We start from the raw sequence: 17721 nt of genomic DNA, 5'->3' as shown, positions 1-17721 counted from the left end.
AAATCAAGAGAGGAATTAGGCTTTTATCTCATTTGCTACTCTTGAGCACTGAGCAGATTTTCCTCAGAGCTGTTGGCACAAAGTGCATTTATAACATACAGCACGAGTGGAATTGCAGGGCTCAGACAAAATGCTTTATGTGTGCTGAATAACAACACAGGCTGCAGCCTTGGAGTGAGGGGGCTTTTCCTGCTCCACCTGTGCTTGCAGCTTTGCTCTTGAAATAAGCCAGAGCTGACTGGGCATTTGTTAATACACTGGGCAGAGTGCTGTTACCCCATAAAAATTCCCTCCTGGTTGCAGTGGCAGCCCTTTTGCTTCCTCCTTGCCTTCGGGAGAGTGTGGATGCAGTCATATATCTTTATTTAATCAGCTGGAAAAGTGCCAAATAGCTCCCAAGGTGAAAAATAAGGTGCTTTTATCCTCCAGGCCATGTATGCCAGAGTGGAACAATGGTCCTGTCTTGTAATGAGCTGAGTCAGCATAGGGAATAAAAATTATATCTCCCTTCAGCCTGTCAGCCCTGTTATCCTTCTGCAGGCTGACACATTCACTGAGCTGAGCTGGCTCATGTGTCGTGGCCTTTATGTGAGGCTGTGAGATAATGTGCTTGGGTTTTATGGCATTCTGACTCATCATCTGATATTTTTCCCTCCTCTCTCCCAGGTCACATGAGAAGGGGCTGAACGTGCATGGTCTGTCCGTGGCTGCAGAGCTCACATGTGTAAGTTTATCCACAGTGATGCTGTTCTGGCATCAGCCCTGCTCTGTGCCAGCCCCACTCCCCAGGCCAGGAGCAGGAGCTGCAGGGTGCCAGTGGTGTCTTGGTGGGCAGAAAGTGTGAGCCGGGTTCTGCTGAGGGGGGACAGCAAAGGAGAATCAGTGTCCCAGCTCTGGAAGGCAGGAAGGGTCCTAGAAGTCTGGCTTGGCATAAATCCTGGGCTAAGCTCTGCTTTTCTTGGGCTTTGCTTGCACATCAAAGGTCTCTCTCAGTTTAACAAGAACCAAACCCACGTGGAGTGTTTACAGATCTCTGCTGTCTCTCTGAGCTGCATTTTTTTCTTCACCTATTCCATGCAACAAATTACTTGGAAAGCAGAAAGTTCAGGGAAGCACCTGCCGCCCTCATTTGCTGTTGCAGTGAAAGAAACCCAAGAGTGCCATGAGTCCTGCTAAGAAATTACCTTCTGTAGCTATTACATTAATCAGTCTTTATAGTATGAAACTCTATTAAGTTTGTTAATGTGTATTAATTCGTATTGTACACTGTCATGGAAAGAGGTACAGGAATTTTACTGGATACTTTGTTCATGCTTAAATAAAACAAATTAAAGGACAGCCCAGCCCCAGAAAAAAAAGGACTTTGCTTCTTGGAAGCCTAGAGCTGCCCATGAAGAATAAAGGATGCCTCTAGACAGCCAAGACAATGCCAGCATCCTCTAACACATCTCCCAGCCTTGGCTGGGGTCAGAGGTAGGTGACCACAGCCAGGCTGACTCCAGCAACATCTGGGTCATCAGGCAAGCAGCACAAAAGCTGCAAACCCAGAGCTGCTTTGCCAGGTTTTGCTCTGCTTAACGATCAGTTGTGTGGGTGTTGGTGATTAGTCAGATTGTGCTCTACTTGGACATTTGATAGGTACAGGAACCCTGTGTAAAACCACATTTAAGGTGCTCCACTTTGGCTGGGGACAACTTTTGTGTCGGTTTTGCTGGGCAATTGAGTGGACAGTGATGATCCGGGTTGCTGCTGGCGATGCTGTGATGGGACACGGGGCACCCAGGGGTACCCACCCTTCCTACAGCCCATGCTGCATCAGCGCAGCCCGGCTGCGGGGCAGGGTCGCCTGTCGCGACACTCCAGTTCCCCGCCCAGGGCAGTCCCGCTGTGCCCGCCGGGGCTGCGGGCAGCTCTCAAAGCTCCGTGCCCGTGCTTTCCTCTGTCCCTGGGGATTTTGGGGCAGGCTGCGTGATCCCCTCGGAGCTGCCCGAGTGTCGCCGTGTGCCAGCCGAGCTACCTGCCGGCCTCCGCACGTCACCAGGCTGGGCTATAAAGCGCAGGCGGCACAGCATCCTCCCCTCGCAGCTCCCCAGCATCTCCAAGCACAGACGCACCGGCGGGAGCAGAGATGTTTTATTCGGGAATCCTGACCGAGCCGAGCAGGAAAGAAGTGGAGATGAGGGAAGCGGCGTCGCTCCGGCAGCAGAGGAGGATGAAGCAGGCGGTTCAGTTCATCCACAAGGATTCCGCAGATCTCCTCCCTCTGGACGGGCTGAAGAAGCTGGGCACTTCCAAAGACACCGTAAGGCTCTGTCTGCTGTGTTTGGTGGAGGGAGGATGAAGAGGCTGCTAAGGCAGTGCCCATTTCTCTCTTCACGCTGTTTTTCTATTAGGAGAAGTTGGTTGTGTGTAGAAACTGATTGTAAAAGATGGGACTTTTATATGTGAAAGGAAAGGAGTAGAAATACCATGCTAGATATAACCACAGTTTTCTTCTAGTAAGTACTTTTAGATGCCTGGCACTCAGAATTAATAGCATTAATTTTTATATATATATTTTTTTAGATGCCTGGGACTCAGATTTAATAGCATTTAATTATTTTTTTGATGCCTGGCGCTCAGAATTAATAGCATTTAATTTTTAGGTTTTTTTGTTGTTGTTTTTTTTTTTAAGATGCTTGGGACTCAGAATTAATAGCATTTAATTTTTAGATTTTTTTTAAAGATGCCTGGGACTCAGATTTAATAGCATTTAATTTTTTTAGATGCCTGGCGCTCAGGATTAATAGCATTTAATTTTTAGATTTTTTTTTTAGATGCCTGGCGCTCAGAATTAACAGCATTTAATTTTTATTTTTTTTAATGTATTTTATTTTTATTTTTTACTTTTGCATGAAAATGACATTCTGTTTGCAGTACAAAATTCCTCTCTGGGTCAGAGTAAGTCAAAATGGCTTCATACAATGCATACATACACACACATGTTGGCCTGTGATTTGTATATACACACAACACATAATCATAAAGATTCAGTAAAGTATAGTCACTGGTATTTCAAAATATGAAACTGCCAAGATCATACTTCAGTAAAGGCTAATGCATATATGGGGTTTTTTAAACCAAAGAGACATAATTTTAGGTTTAAAATATTTATGTATACAGTGATTTATATGATCCTGAACTTGGTGTTATTCACCATGTCTGGTGGCTGGAGACCATTTCTAAATACTGTACAAATGTTTCAGCTTTCTCTACTGGGAAAGGATACTTCAATATAACTGAAAAGTTCTGACATGAGGAGGAAAATTTCAAAAACATATCTACCAGGGAAAGCTTCTTTAGTTTTTTTTTTTCTCAAGTGTTGGAAAAATCTTGCACCTTGTAAAATAATATTTGATTTTTTTCCAATGCTTGATATAGGTTTTATTGAAATCCAAAATCAATCTTTTTATTTTTAGTGTTTTTTAGTGTCAGAACCTTCCTGCTCAGCTGGGTTAGGCTTGGCTCTGCCTGCCTGAGACAAGTGCAGTGAGTTGGCTGTTCTCTGCAGTGCACAGGGGGGTGATTTTGTTTGATATCCCCAGTGTTTTGCAATTGAAGGAAGTGAAGGTCCTGCCCAGGGAAAGGCTCAGAAGGAGCTTTCCTGGTCACCACTGAATTGCAGCTCTCCACCAGGGAGTTGAAGTGCTTTTCAGGGAGGGATGGCATTATTACTAAGATCAGCAGAGTCTAAAAGACATTTTGTGGCTCTGTGACCCCCAGAGAGCAGGACTGAGTCCCTGATGTGGGTTCTGCCCTGCCCAGGTAAGAGTCAACAGGTGGCAGGAGCCAGGGGCACTGAGCACTGAAGTGCTTTGCCCTGCAGAGCGAGGATCGGGTTTTGTACCAGCACCAGGGGCAGAGCATGGGGCTCCTGGCACCACCTTGGACACAGAAATGTCCCTTGAGGTGTCCTCCCCACGTCACCCCTGCTGCCCCTGCAAGGGGGATCTGCACGGGGGCTCTCCCTGGGATGTGCCAAAGCCCTGGGGAGAGCCACAGCTCCCATCCCCTCCGAGAACAAAGGAAGGGGCAATGGGGCACAGGTGAGATGGCTGGGGAGGGTCTCTGGCTGGGGCTGGGGTGAGAACCCAGCTGGTGTGGGGCCACCCCACTGCAAAATCCCCCTCCTCTGATGGCACAGTGGGCACATGTGGCCAGGGCTCCCTTGGCCACAGCCCTCCTGCCCCATGGGGTGTGCAGGGAGTCCCCAAAGTGAGAGCACTGGCATGTGCCCATTCCCACAGCCCCAGAGAACATTCCATGGGTTTCAGAGATGTGTCCGTGGGTTGTGTTGCAGTGAAGTGACACTGCCATGCCCACCCCCCACACAGGACACGCTGTGTGTCCCCACTGCCGTGGCTGCCTGGTTGTCCCCAGGAGGAGAGGGAGATTGTGCATCTCTGTGACTGGAGACCCTCCAAAATATGGGGCTTCACTTTGGCCCCGAATGGAGAGCCCATGCCCAGAGGGACTGATGATCAGGAGGCCCAGGGCATTTGCATGTCTCCCTTGTGAATAATCGTGCATGTCCTCACAAAGCAGCAGGGTTTTGTGCCAAGGGCTGCGTGGCAGCTGTGGTGACGTGTGTGGAGGGGCTTCTGACGTGACGGCATTGTTAATGCAGGGTTTCCTGCGGGGGTTTTCCAACAGCTTTGGCAGGAGCAGAGAGGAGGAAACAGCTCCTAGCAGCTCCTCAGAGATGGGGACAGGTGGTGAGAACAGATCCTGTCTGTCACTGTGGCAGCTGGCAGCAGGCACTCCAGTTTTGGGGAGAAATCCCCTTCCTTTTGGCCGTGGTGCAGGGGTGCTGTGGCCAGCGAAGCAGCCGCAGGTCACCAGGGTGGGTGTGCTGGCATCCCCTGGTCCGTGTGCCATTACTCAGCTCCTGGAGCAGCTCTCCTGGTGATGCTGTGCACAGGCAGGTTTGAGAAATCCTTGTTGTAATCATCCATTTCATCATTTCCAGTGGATTACTCTGGCTCAGACTGAGCTCCAGCTCCTCGCTGCCTTTGTGTACTCCAGTCTGTCCAGTAGGAGACCAGCCTATAGCAAAGCGTACACGGAATTTGGCAAATGTCAGGCTGGATGTAGAGAACAGAAATGGCTTTGTTTTGATGCCTCTTCCCTCTGTTAGCCTCTTTCTGAAGCCCCCCCCCCCCAAAAAAAAAAAGAAAAAAATATCTTGCAGCTCCTCCTGGTGCTCTGACACTTGTCCCTGTCCCCCAGAGCCACCAGACCAGTTTGGAGCAGCTTTGTCTGGAACAGTCCTGCACGGTTTGACAACCCGGGCAGCAGAGTTATAAATAGTAACAATTCCTTTCCATCATGCCCTCAGACCTCCCCCGGGCACCCTCAGCACATCCCTGGGTGCCCTGTGGCCCCTGCCCCAGGTTCCCATGCCAGTGCAGCACTGGATGAATTAATTGCAGGGCGTTCAGGTGTCCCCATTTCCCTGCTGTGCACGCCCCAGAGGTTGGTGTGTCCTGCCTGAAATGCAGAAAGCTCTGATGTTGTGGGCACTGCCTTGCCCAGGGAGCTGGCTGCTGCCTGGGCACACAGCTCTGTCCCAAAGCATCACCCCAAGAGAGGGGCTGACAGCACAGGATGCTGACAGAACATGTGAATTTGGATGGAGGATGGGAAGAAGAGAGAGAAAATGATGATTTCTTGGGATTAGCTCTGTTAATGCACTAAAACTACTTTTTTTCTTTTTTTTTTTTTTTTCCCCCACCATCTAGGCACAGAAGAGAGGGCAAACCTCCTGAGATGGGTTTGTAGAAGAGGGGAGCTGGTGTCTTCCCTGACTTTCATCTCCACCTGAGTGAAATTGTTGATGGGTCTTGCTATCCCCAGATCTAGAAGCCAAATAGAGAGAAACCTTCCAGAAAAATGAATACTGCAAGCTGCAGCAATGCACTTGCTTATAAATCAGACAGGAAGAAAGCTGGGCAGAATTATTTGTACATTTGACAGACAGTGGTAAATAAGGTCAGCAATAGATGGTGTCTCCACTCACTTTTTAAAATTTGCACTGTGACATTTTTAGGGGGTCATAGGTTTTTGTAAATCTCAGGGTTGGAAATAGACGTATCTTATGAAAAAATCCTGATTTGTATTTATATAGTGCTGAATGATACAAGGAAAACTTATTTTTTCGCTGTCAGAATGAAATGTGACATTCTATATTTTTATAAAACTTTCAGCAGTTTTGCAATGCAAAGGAATATTGTACCAGGTAATCTGGGGTTCCTTCAAACACTGCCACACTGGAGGGGGAACACATCTGCCTTCCCCACTGCTGTCAGGAGGAGGTTTTCCCCCTCTCCCTCCCTCCCTCCCTCCCTCCCTCCCTCCCTCCCTCCCAGACATGGTCTGTTTGTAGTTTGCCAGCAAAATGTGCATTTGCAAATGTCCCCTGGCACGTTATCCATTTACCAAGTTCGTATCCATCACTTGACTCATCTCTGTGACTAACATCCCTCACTCTGTTGCACACAAGAGTCAAGGGAAATCCAAGTTAAAGCAAACTAATTAATAGATTGAGACAGGATGCTGCTGCAGGGAACCTTTTCAGCCCCCTCTTGCCAGATTATTTCTGTACTGGAGCACAACATGAGGAATATTTGTCCCCCCAGAGGCAAGATTTGCTGTGGTTTTCAGAAGGGCAAGTGTCAACAAAAGATAATCCCATTTGTGCTGGTAACTTGTGTCTACTGAGTGATGGATTTTTTCCTTTTGGTGATGGATCTCATATAAGATTCATAAAAAGCAAGGCTTGAAAAAACCCATGTATGCTACTGATTAACAATCCATAGGAGAACTTGTAGTTACAGAAAATCAGGTTGAATTCAATGGTAGATGACAATTAAAATATCAATGAGGAGTGTGTTGGAGATCGAGGCCAGGCAGATCAGAAGAGCACCCAGACTGACCTGGCTGATGCATTCAGAAATTTCTCTTGGTCCTCCCTGAGTGGGGCTGGGCACAAGGAGGTGACCACTGTGTGACAGGCTGTCTTCTGGCCAGCTGGGTGAACTTCATTTACTTCTACACTCCCCTATCCTTTCTTTTGTCGTTTCTAAATGATGTGAAGAATTAGTGCTCTGGCTGTGTTCCTGAGCTGCAGTCAAACATAAAGATTGTAAAGAACATCCCATATAGTGTCAGAAAACCCTGGTTTGTAAAGGACATCCCATACAGTGTCAGAAAACCCTGGTTTGCATTTTTGCTCTGCTGAGGAGCACTGGAGGTGATCACAGTGCTGACTGTGCACCTATGGCTTCTGCCCCACATAAAGAGAGCCCTCTCTCCCAGACTGACCTGATCTGCTTGTCCCTCCACACAGGGCCCAGCACCACTGCAGCCCCTCTGTCTCTAATCCAGTTAGTTAACACTGGTTTCTGCTCTTTGGGCTCACTGGGAAGGCAGCACCATGTCAGATCTGATCCCTCCCCATCAGGAGTCACTGCTTACACACAGCACATGCTCTGTAGCAGGTTGGTCAGACACAGCACCTGCACTCCAAAATGGCCATGGGATTTTATTTCAAGTAATAGAAACCAGAAGAGAGGAAAGTGGGGCCACGAGGAGCTGATGTGTCCCAGTGACCACTGGAGCTGGCTGCAGCTCCCCCATCCCTCCCATGCCATCAGTCAGACCCAGCTCTGCTGCCCACATTGTGCCCACAGCAGGATCTGAAGTGCCAGCGTGGCTGCAGCTATTTTAGGATGATGCCAGGTTGCATTAGACTTCTGTAAGTGCTGTTATTTGACATGCTGTGCACAAGGGTGGGCACTGGCCAACTTGGGGAGCCCGAGGTTTTCCAACATATCCTGACTCGGATATTCCCTTGGGATGAGGAGGTTTGCTGGTTCAGATGTCTCTGCAGACACACAGGCATGTTTAACATGAATGCAAAAATTCGAGAATAAGCCAGTAAAAATGTCTCACCATGGAAAAATTAAAATCAGAAGGAAAGGCATTAATGGGGAGGGCAGATTAGCTGGGCAGAGAAATGAGCAGATAATCAGGCAGAGTCATTTCACCTCCAGCAGTGTGTGCATCCATCTGCAATGAACATTAAACATAAAAAGGCTTTTGGGAAAGAGGTTAGAGGAGATCTTAAGTGGCAACATGCTTCTCCCAGAGCAAATGGAAATAACAGAGAAAGAGAGGAGTGTTGGGGATTCTGGGAGAATTTCTACCTTCCTCAGACCAGCTTACCTCTTTGCTCTTGTGGTATGGCACTCAGGATTGGTCCCATTCAGCCACCCTTAGCAGCTAAGTAAAAGTAAGGGGGAAGAGATACAGAGGGTAATTTTAGACATTCTTCATACTCAGGTGGTGAGTATCATTGGAAAGGTGATTTGTTACATCCTAATTTTTCACATCACTACAGAATTCCCTTCATCAGGAGTTGGAGGCAGTTATGGATCAAACAGCAGATTGAAAAGGCCAGACTTGTCTGGATTCCTATATACAATCAAACCTTGAGTTTGAGTTTGGTAAAAGAAAGGCATCTCTCCAGGGTCTTAAAGGTTAATAGTTTGAAAGTATTATTCCCTTTGCAAAACAAAGTTCTTTTTAGTCAAATAGAGGCAAGCCAGAACTAGCTAGGAAGAGTACTGGTAATCTGGGAATTAGGGAGAGTAAGAGTTTAGGGCAAGCCTCCTGTGAGAGCAGTGCTGGCCCATGGGCACCACAGGCACTCTGGTGACACAGGGCACTGTGTGGCTTTCCTCTGACTTCACCCTGCTCTTCTGTGTGTGTTCTTCCTTAAAGCAACCACATAACATCCTGCAGAAGCGCCTGATGGAGACAAATCTGTCCAAGTTCCGAGGCAGCCGAGGCAGCTGGGCTCCAAAGGGTGATGTCTCCTCACACACCAACAAGCTGAACCAAACCAAGCTGGGCAGCTCGGGGAAAACAGAGGATGCAGAGCTCATAGTGATCAGCTGCCAGGTAATAGTCCTTCCACAGCTTTTTGTGGTTTTTTCTTCTGCAGATTTTATTTCTGACTGTCTCAGGCTGTGCTCTAGTTGTCCATGCTTCCCAGTCAGGTTTGTGCTCCCACGGGACTGTCACAGCTCTGGACACACTCCCTGTGCAGCTCCAGGCTGCTGGGGCAGAGATGCCCACCTGGGAATCAGAGACAAAACTGGTCTGATGGGTGTCTTCCCTTACACATCAGGGTGGAGGGGACAGCTAAGCTGGGGCAGCGTGCTGAAATGCTGGGGTGTAATTACCCATGGCAAACCCCTGTGCTCACAGCCTGCTTGTTTTCCTCAAGTGCCATCCCTATTTTCTTTGCCCAAGGGAAATTTCACATTTATCTCCCCCATTTGTTTTTCTCACTCTCCACAGTATTCCCTCCTGCCTGGCGCTGCCCCATCTGCTCTCTGCTGGGGGAAATGAGCCAGGAAGGGCTCAGGACCCTGCGTGCAGGGCAGCAGGGATGAGCTGGCATGAGGAGAGTTCATGGACACTCTGGTGCTCATCCTGCATCCCACGCATCATTTCCTGTCTCTTCTTGCTCTTGCAGTGTGCGGGGAAGGAGCTGAAGGCTGTGGTGGACACTGGCTCGCAGCACAACCTCATGTCTTCTGCCTGCCTGGACAGGCTGGGGTAAATATCCAGCCAGGAGCATGGCACCTGGCAGCTCAGGCAGTGCCCATGGCTTTGCTCATGTCAGTGATGGTCATTCTAGAAGGGCTTTGGGCTGGGCAAGCCCCTGACCCTTCTGCTACAGCCAAATCCTGCCCCAATCCTAAACGGCAGGGAGACGGAATAGAAAGCCACCCTGTTCACCTCTGATGGAATCCCTTCAGAGGGATAGATGCATTTGTGTTTTTTCACTGTCTGCTCGTCACTCAGTGCCTCATGAAACAGCTGAACCTTCCCCAGCCTTCTGTGTGCCCTGGGCTGCAGCCCAGCCCAGCTCTGCAGGCTCCCAGGGCAGGGCAGGGACCTGGACATGCCCCCGGGCAGTGGCTGCAGCACTGCTGGCCCAGCGCCCAGTGCAAAGAAGCTGTGAGCATGCATGTTCTCAGAGCTGGGTGTCTGATCCCAATTACAAATTTCTCCTGGTTAAAGGAAAAGTATTTATGGATTAGTAGAGAGGTGGCTGACAGCCATTTGCAGCAAAACTCTCTCTCATCTCTGAGGAGCAGGACCAGGCATCAGCTCACAGGATATCAAGGAGGTTTTGGCATTTTATTCCCATGGAGTCATTGTTTTTTGCAGCTAACTTGTGGTAATTATGAAAAAAAAGAAAACTACACCTACTCACTGAGCACTTCTGCATGGCCCTGGAGGAATGGTGCCTGTTCCTGTCCTAACACTAATTACTTCTTTGCAAAATAGTGCTGAGTGACTGGAAGGTGGCTGTGCTTACTACAACCTTGTCACAGTCTGTGGAGCAGCTCAGCCAAGCTTAGGACAGCCACACGATGGCATTTGGAGGGATTTCATGCTCTGGGACAGTTCCTCTGCTCCCTGTCTTCCCTACATGTGTCCAGTGCAGTTCTTGCAGCACTGCTGTGCTGCAGCAGCCCTGTCCTCCACAGAGCACTGAAGAGAGAGCTCAGAGCCTGTTTCTGCTGCCCAGGTCTCAGAGGACTCGGTGCCTTAAAGCAGCACTTGTGTGTCTGATGCTCAGGCTCAATTCCTCCCTTATTTTTCAAAATTTTTTTTGTGTCTTTGTGATGATGCCAGTCTCTCTCTCCCCCTCACACTGAGGAAAGCAGTGGAGTAGGATCACAGGCTGCCAGGATGAGAAATCCCCTGGGGAGCTGTAGGAGGTGCAGAAGGTGGCCAAGGAACTCATAAACTTCTGATTAATATGTTCCTACTGATTTTTAAGGCCAGATTCCAAGAAAGCAGCAGAGGGGATCCAGCTCCTTTTCCCTGCTACCCCTCACTGCCTTTGCACCTGTGCTAAATGTTTTGGGCAATGCCCATCTCAGTCCTGGAGCCTCTGAGGGGGCTGACCCCCCAGGACAGATGGACAGACAGACAGACACACACACGTGTGCTGCTGCAATGCGACTCAGCAGAAACCTCAAATAGCTGAAAATTGATCTGGCTTTTATCTGAGAGAGAGATCAGGGCCTCAAATGGCCTTTCCATTAGATTCTTGTTCAGTTTAAAAGAGAAACTGAAGCTAAATAATTAATTAGTATCGTCAGACTGCTTCAAAGGGTGTAGATAGAAGCTGTACCTGAGGGTATCTCTGACATCCTTTTTTCTTTTCTTTGGGCTGAGTGTGATTGATCTGTCCCCATTTCCTCTGAACAAACCCAGCAGCAGCAGCACCAAACAAACTAATAAACACGGATTGGGCCACCTGGATGTGAGCCATGGGGAAAAGGGGACTCAGGGGTACCTCATTATTCTCCACAACTACCTGAAAGGAGGCTCGAGTGAGGGAATGAGTGACAGGACCAGAGGAAATGGTCTCAGGTTGTGCCATGTGAGGTTTAGTTTGAGTATCAGGAAAAATTTCTTCACTGAAAGGGTGGTCACGCCTTGGAACAAGCTGCTTAGTGAAGTGGTGGCATCACCATGCCTGGAAGTGCTCAGAACATGTGTGTGTGTGGCACTGGGGACACAGTGCAGTGGTGACCTCGGCAGTGCTGGGTTAACAGCTGGACTCAATGGTCTTAGAGATCTGTTCCAACCTCAGCATTTCCATGGTTCCATGGGGACACAGTGCCAGCTCCACTTGTGGGAGTGAACCAACCTTTCCCTACACCCTCACTGCATTAGAGGCAATTCAGTATTCCCCAAGTCTCGAGAAAACGTAGGGAAAAGATTCCTCAGGTAAAACCCCAAATCCAGCAGAGAACAGTGCTTGGGCAGCCCCAGGGTTGCATTTTGGGTCTGATGTGGGTGTGGGCTGCCTGCAGAGCACCCCAGAGAACCTGCCAGCTTTTCCAACAGCAGCGTGGGAGATGAGCAAGCTCAGAGCCCTTCAGGTGCAAACACCCTCCAAACACCACTTGCTCCTTGCTGCAAGAGCCCAGCCACTTGAGATGCCAGGAGTGTTTTCAATGCCCACAGGTTAAAGGAGCATGTCAAAGCACTCCCTGTGGAAGAGGAGGCGGTTTTGTTGCCCAGCAAGGTGAAAGCCATCGGGCAGATCGAGTGTCTGTCGCTGACGGTGGGAGCTGTCCCCGTGGAGTGCCCTGCCCTGGTCGTGGGTGAGTGTGAAACCCTCTGCTCCTCCACCACGGGCTGGGCTCTACTGCCTCTTACCCCAGCAGGAAAAACACAGCTTTGGGAAGATGGTAAAAATAAAATAGAGCAAGTTCTTGTTCGGCCCTCCCACAGAGGGAAGGGGGAGGATGTTCAGCAAGCTTGGCTTTGCCACGGTGATGGAGCGACCACTGCATCTCCCTGCAGGCACATCCTCCTGCCATCCTGTGCCCTCCTGCTCTCCTCTGGAGTCTGGCCCTTTATAAACAGGGTTTTGTTTAGCAGAGCAACCACAAAGGAAGGATGGAGTCACTGATAAAAAGCCCAGGAGGGCATTTTGAATGTATAAATCTGAATTGTCCTTTTTTTTTTCAGAAGACAACGACCAGCCCTTTTCCTTCGGGCTGCAGACACTGAAGTCTCTGAAGGTAGGAGTTTTCCAGCAGGATGCTTACCCGTGCTGATGGGGCAGCTGGGACCACTCTCATTTGCACTTTTCCCTCTTACCTAAGGACATTTATTCTCTACAGTGTGTCATAAACATGGAGAAGCACCACCTCGTTCTGGGGCAGACGGACAGGGAAGAAATCCCATTTGTGGGCAGTGACAGTGCTGAGGCAGGAGAGCAGTAAGTAATCCGGGGGTGTGAGCTGCATGTGCATCCCTCAGCCTGCCAGGGCCACACAGGAGCTGCCAGACCCTTTGCTGGAGACGAGTGAGAGGTCAATAGCTCCGGCAGAAATTGTTTTATCAGATCATCACATTTTGAAACGGAGTCCTTGGATTTTTTTCAGCAGCCTTTGTCAGCTTTTACTGCTTTTTTTCCTAGTAAACATTGTTCATCAAAGCGGGTGTCTGACAAGACATGCACAGGGGAATGCCTTAGGAAATGTACTTTTTGGAGGTCAATAAGAAGACTCCTTGAGGCCTGCTCTGACAGTGTTTGCAAAAAACCCTTTGTCTGGAAAACATTTATGAAGCAAGGCTGACAAACCCACATGAATGTTTGAGAGAGACATCCTGTCTGGAGATAATAGCGTTGGCACTTCTCCCCACATCATCCTAGCAGCCCTCCTGCCAGCTCTTCCTGGTGTCCCAGATTTCTCCAGCCTTATCTCCCTAAGGAAAGACAAACATGTGCTGTACCTCTTAAATGTGTGTGTAGCTGTGGTGGCTGGCTCTGCAGGTGAGCAGTGCCCTCCTCCCAGGCACTGCATGGGGCTGTTTCTTGCTGAGTGCTGTGAATAAGAGATGTATGAAGAGATGTATGACTGATTCCTGCCTCTGACCCATGGGCACCGAGTGCCTGACAGGGGCTTTGCACTTCTGTGATGAGCAACCTAAAAAAAACCTTTGCTCACTGCTTCAGGAAGTGTGTCTGGTGGATGATGTAGGTCAGCACCAGCCACAGGCTTTGGGGAGTGCAGGAGGCAGGGACAGGCTACTGTAGAGTGCTCCCTGTCCAGGTCACCCAGCTGTGACACCCAGCTGGCACCTGTGCTGTGTGCCCGGGCCAGCTGGTGGCCCTGGGTGCAGCCTGTGAGCCCAGGGAGTGCCAGGTACTGAGACAAGGAATTGAAAAGTAAAGAATAGCTCATCAAAAAAACAAGACAGTGAGAATGCTTGACATTTACTATGCTTGCAAAAATCGGGAGGAGAGGCAGACTGCTTTGTGATAAATGGAGCCCAGACTTGCAAACAAAGTGAGGGGTACAAAGCTACCAGAGATAAGTGATAAATCCAAAACCCTAAACCAATAAAAACGAATCTCAGTACAATGCTGTGGGTGACCTGTGCAAGACCACAGGCTGGTGTCCCTGTCTCCTTTGAAACAGAGATGTGAGAGATGCAGCGTGGTTCTGTCACCACTGCAGTGATAAATTATTTCTTAGTGCTTTCTTTTCTTTTCATTTTTTTTTCTCATGAAAAACACCTTTTTTACTAAATGTATTTTCCTTCTTGTTTCCGCAGTTTGGAGGCATAAAGAGAAAAATTGAAACACTATCCCCACACAAGAGCTTGATATCAAAGAAATCCTGTGCAGCTGTTCCAGATGAAACAGCAACGTGCTGCTTTGAAAACATTTATACTAGGCTACAGCTTGAGTAGAGCTAAATGAAATCCTGTTTGTAGCCAGTAATTTAGAGATATTGTCATGTTTATCTATGGGTTTTGAGAAACAAACGTGTGCTTATTTTCTGGACTTTTCTATATAGTGTCCTCTTTATTACAAACAGTTGGGAAAACCTGATGAATTTCTTCTGATGAGAAAAATACTTTTTATAGTGGCCTCGTATGAGTAATTGTACTTAGCTGTGATTAGAGGCTATCAGAATGAGATTTTTATTAATGATTTTTCCAGGGGCTAAGCATTTATATTCACTTAATTGATATTGCCAGATTCAAATGGCCATTACCAGGAAGTTACTCAGAGTAAAATAATAATGTTAATACCACCTAGGAATTATAGCTCATCCTGTTAGCATAGTATTGTTGCCATGTAATTAGGGATGCAACTGCTGGCTTGATGAGGAAGAGCACTTGCAGAATTATTAATGGGTTGCAGGCTTCTCTTCCTATGGGGGTAGTGAAGTAAATCAATCATTACACCAGGCCAAAAAGCAACAGACAAGCACAAAAGTGTGCTGTGTGGAAGGCAGCAGATGCAGTGCCCTGGCCATGGCTGGGGCACGTTACTGACTCCAGCTGCACTTCAGTGCTGCTGACAGAAATGCCATATATTTTTTATACCTGTCTACAAATTGCTTGTGTTCTTAAGTCCAACCCTTGATGACCCTCAGGGGAGGTGGGAGATTTTGCCAGGCATTTCATTTGGTGTCACTGTCCTGGAGCAGCAGGCTCGCTGCTTCCTGTGCCACACGGTATTGCCTGGGGGAGCCTGGCCTCGCACAAACGCAGCTTTTTATCTTTTCAAAACCTAATGGGAATTAATTGCTGTCATCTGCTTGAAGAGGCATCTTTAAAATTCAGAATAATATGCTTGTGATGTTGTGCATCTGCTGATGGTCAGCCCTGCTGCAGCTGGGTCCTTAAGGGATCCCGTTGTGCTGCAGGAGCTGCTCCAGTAGCTCTGATGTAGCAGAAACTCTTTGGCCCCAGCATCAGCCACAAGTACCGAGGGCATTCCCACTTTGGAAGCCTCTTGATGGTTCTGGGTGAGAATCAGAAAGTTTTGTCATCTCATGGCCATGGGCAGCCAGGCTCCTGCCAGCTGATCCAGTGTGTGCCCACCCCTGCCATCCCATGCCTGCCAGAGCATCTCAGCTGGAGCTTTATCTCCTGCAGTGAGTTTGAATCTCTTTTCCATATTGGGTATATCCAGAAAACCTGAACTAGCTGTATTTTGAGCTATTTTCTATTTTGGTGATAAGTTTCAGTGCTTTCTCTACATACAGTATTTTATATAACACAGCTATTAATATAAATATATCTATATATATTTACAGGGTTGGGCTGCCCAGGGTAGTCCCACTGATGTGTTGTAGAAATATTTCACCAAATATGAAATATATTTGATTATTTTATATGCTATCAGTTTGGTATTTTGGTACGTTTTTCTTTCTGTGCATATTACTGTGCTAAATGTCAAATTAAATCTAAATAAAGTTACACCGTTATTGCTGTTTATTTGCTTGTATGCTAGATATGCTGGGTTTTTTTGGTTTTTTTTTGTTTTCAGTGCATGACTGTTAAGAAAAGGGGCTTGATTCACTCTTAAGTCTTCTGGGGCTCTACAGTGCTTGGGAATTGCCATTGAACTGAGGGAGAGCAGCAGTTGGGATGAATTAACCAGGGCAGGCTAAATGGCACATAGCACTTGGGCTAAAAGGTGAGCACTTGAAATCCCAATCTTCTGTGGCCATGGCTCACCCCCTCAAGGGAGGTGGGAGATCGATGAGGTGCTGCAGGTTTACCCTTTGGGAAGCTGTTTTGGTGTTTATGCTGTGTTTGGTTTGCTTGCTGGGGCAATGCCAGTGCAGGCAGATATGAGAGTCCTTTGTAAGCTCTGCAAAGTTGGGGAAAGAAAGTGGCCAGGACATGAGAGGTGAGGCATGAGTGCAATAGCTGTGTGACCACAGGCAGAGGTCAGGGATTTCCCCAAAGCCTTGAATCTGGATTTAGGGACTTCCTGTCTCTGCCTGGATGGGCTTTAGGGTGCTTCAGCAGTAGTTGAGCTCTGTCTTACTGAAGAGAAATTCTCCTTTCACTCACTCCAAGTCCCACAGCAACAACCTTTGGTGGAGCAGCAATACTCCACACCCAGTGAAACTGGCTGTCCTCAATGCTGGGCTGGCATTTTCTCTGAGTATGGAAAAAAACCCAGGCTCCAGCAATAAAATGGAGAAAAACGAGAAGAATCAATGTCCAGGCAAAAATAATGGCTCATGCTTCCTGGAGCTGCTACAGGTTTCTAGATTTATTCATAATGCTAGAGAGCAGAGTCCCAGCACACACAAATAGAAAATCAATGGGCAAAATTCCATCCCTCCTGCACAGTGGGGCTAGCCCTGCAGCTGGTGGCTCTTCAGAGGTGGCTCCTGTGAACAGGACAGCTGCTACGGGAGACAGGCATTCACCTCAGTCTAGAGGGATTATAGAATAAGGGAAGTATTATCAGATCTCTGTGTCAAGCCCTTGCACGGTCACAGGGGTAAATGGTACAGCAGGGAGTGTTGCAGACCAGCTCTGTGAGCCCTGGCTGCTGGTTCCTGCTCCTCTCCAGCACAGGTGTGTGCCTGTGCCCCTGTGGCAACCTCTCCCTGGCATGGGCTTGCCCTGTGACCCGGGGACCTGCTGCCTCCTGGCAGGTGGTGGGGGCAGAGAAGAGGACAGTGCCTGCAGCCATGAGGGATGAGGAGGACTCAGGAGTTAAAAACCAGCTGTGAGAGGATGAAAAGCCTCTGGGGTGGGAGAGGGTTCTGTTGAATGTTTTATTCAGCTGGTTAATGCCATCATGCTGCACACAAACATCTCACAGGTGAGGGCAAGCATAACTCCCTTCCCAAGCAGCCTCAGGGAGAGTGAGCCAGCTGCTCCTTGGCCAAAGCACTGTCCCTTGTGCTCGTGTGGTGAGCAGAGCGTGGTGGGACAAAATGCCTTTGCTCCCTCCAAGAACATGTCTTGTCTTCATTTTGGTCATGCCTAAAGCCAAGACAAAGCACTCAGAGAAGAAGAAGACATTAAACAGAACCCTGGTGTGGCCATTGCAGAGCTTCAGAAGCTGGTGGAGCATGCAGGATCTTGATGCTTGGCCCTTGAAATTAAGATGGCCCATGTGGGAAAGGCATGAACAATGAGAATTTGAGAGACCTGGAGATCCTGGGCTGGCCACTCTGCAGTGGAAAGTCAGAGACCATTGCCAGGAGTAGCCCTACAGCCATCACTCACATACATTTTGGGACCTGCTGAGATCCACCACAATTTGTTCATCACCTCTACCAGCAGAGCAGCTGATTAGATGAG

The 17721-nt window shown here is 48.4% G+C and overlaps 1 protein-coding gene across 2 annotated transcripts; it reads left to right on the top strand.

Moving 5' to 3' along the window:
- Window positions 1–1861: 1861 nt before the first annotated feature.
- NRIP3 (nuclear receptor interacting protein 3) lies at window positions 1862–15885 on the top strand. 2 transcript variants are annotated; one of them, XM_014876269.2, is made up of 7 exons: window positions 1862–2302; window positions 8824–9003; window positions 9584–9666; window positions 12103–12242; window positions 12613–12665; window positions 12768–12865; window positions 14209–15885. In XM_014876269.2, the coding sequence occupies exons 1-7, from the start codon at window positions 2129–2131 to the stop codon at window positions 14219–14221; spliced, it is 741 nt and encodes a 246-aa protein (XP_014731755.2). In that variant the 5' UTR covers window positions 1862–2128; the 3' UTR covers window positions 14222–15885. The 2 variants fall into 2 exon arrangements, with proteins under 2 accessions (XP_014731755.2, XP_088031473.1); XM_088175347.1 differs by lacking the exon at window positions 14209–15885 and having other exon boundaries at window positions 1874–2302; window positions 12768–12869.
- Window positions 15886–17721: the final 1836 nt, after the last annotated feature.

Source organism: Sturnus vulgaris, chromosome 18 (assembly GCF_052056855.1).
Source record: "Sturnus vulgaris isolate bStuVul1 chromosome 18, bStuVul1.hap1, whole genome shotgun sequence".
NCBI classification, from domain to species: Eukaryota; Metazoa; Chordata; class Aves; order Passeriformes; family Sturnidae; genus Sturnus; species Sturnus vulgaris.
The sequence above is the reverse complement of the archived record's forward strand: the minus strand, read 5'-3'. Positions and strand labels throughout refer to the sequence as shown.

Bases quoted from the DNA above. Each gene is read 5' to 3' on its own strand.
- NRIP3 (XM_014876269.2), top strand. From the start codon at position 2,129: ATGTTTTATTCGGGAATCCTGACCGAGCCGAGCAGGAAAGAAGTGGAG. The intron at 9,667-12,102 runs GTAAATATCCAG...CAATGCCCACAG, and splicing joins GCCTGCCTGGACAGGCTGGG to GTTAAAGGAGCATGTCAAAG. The intron at 12,243-12,612 runs GTGAGTGTGAAA...TTTTTTTTTCAG, and splicing joins GTGCCCTGCCCTGGTCGTGG to AAGACAACGACCAGCCCTTT.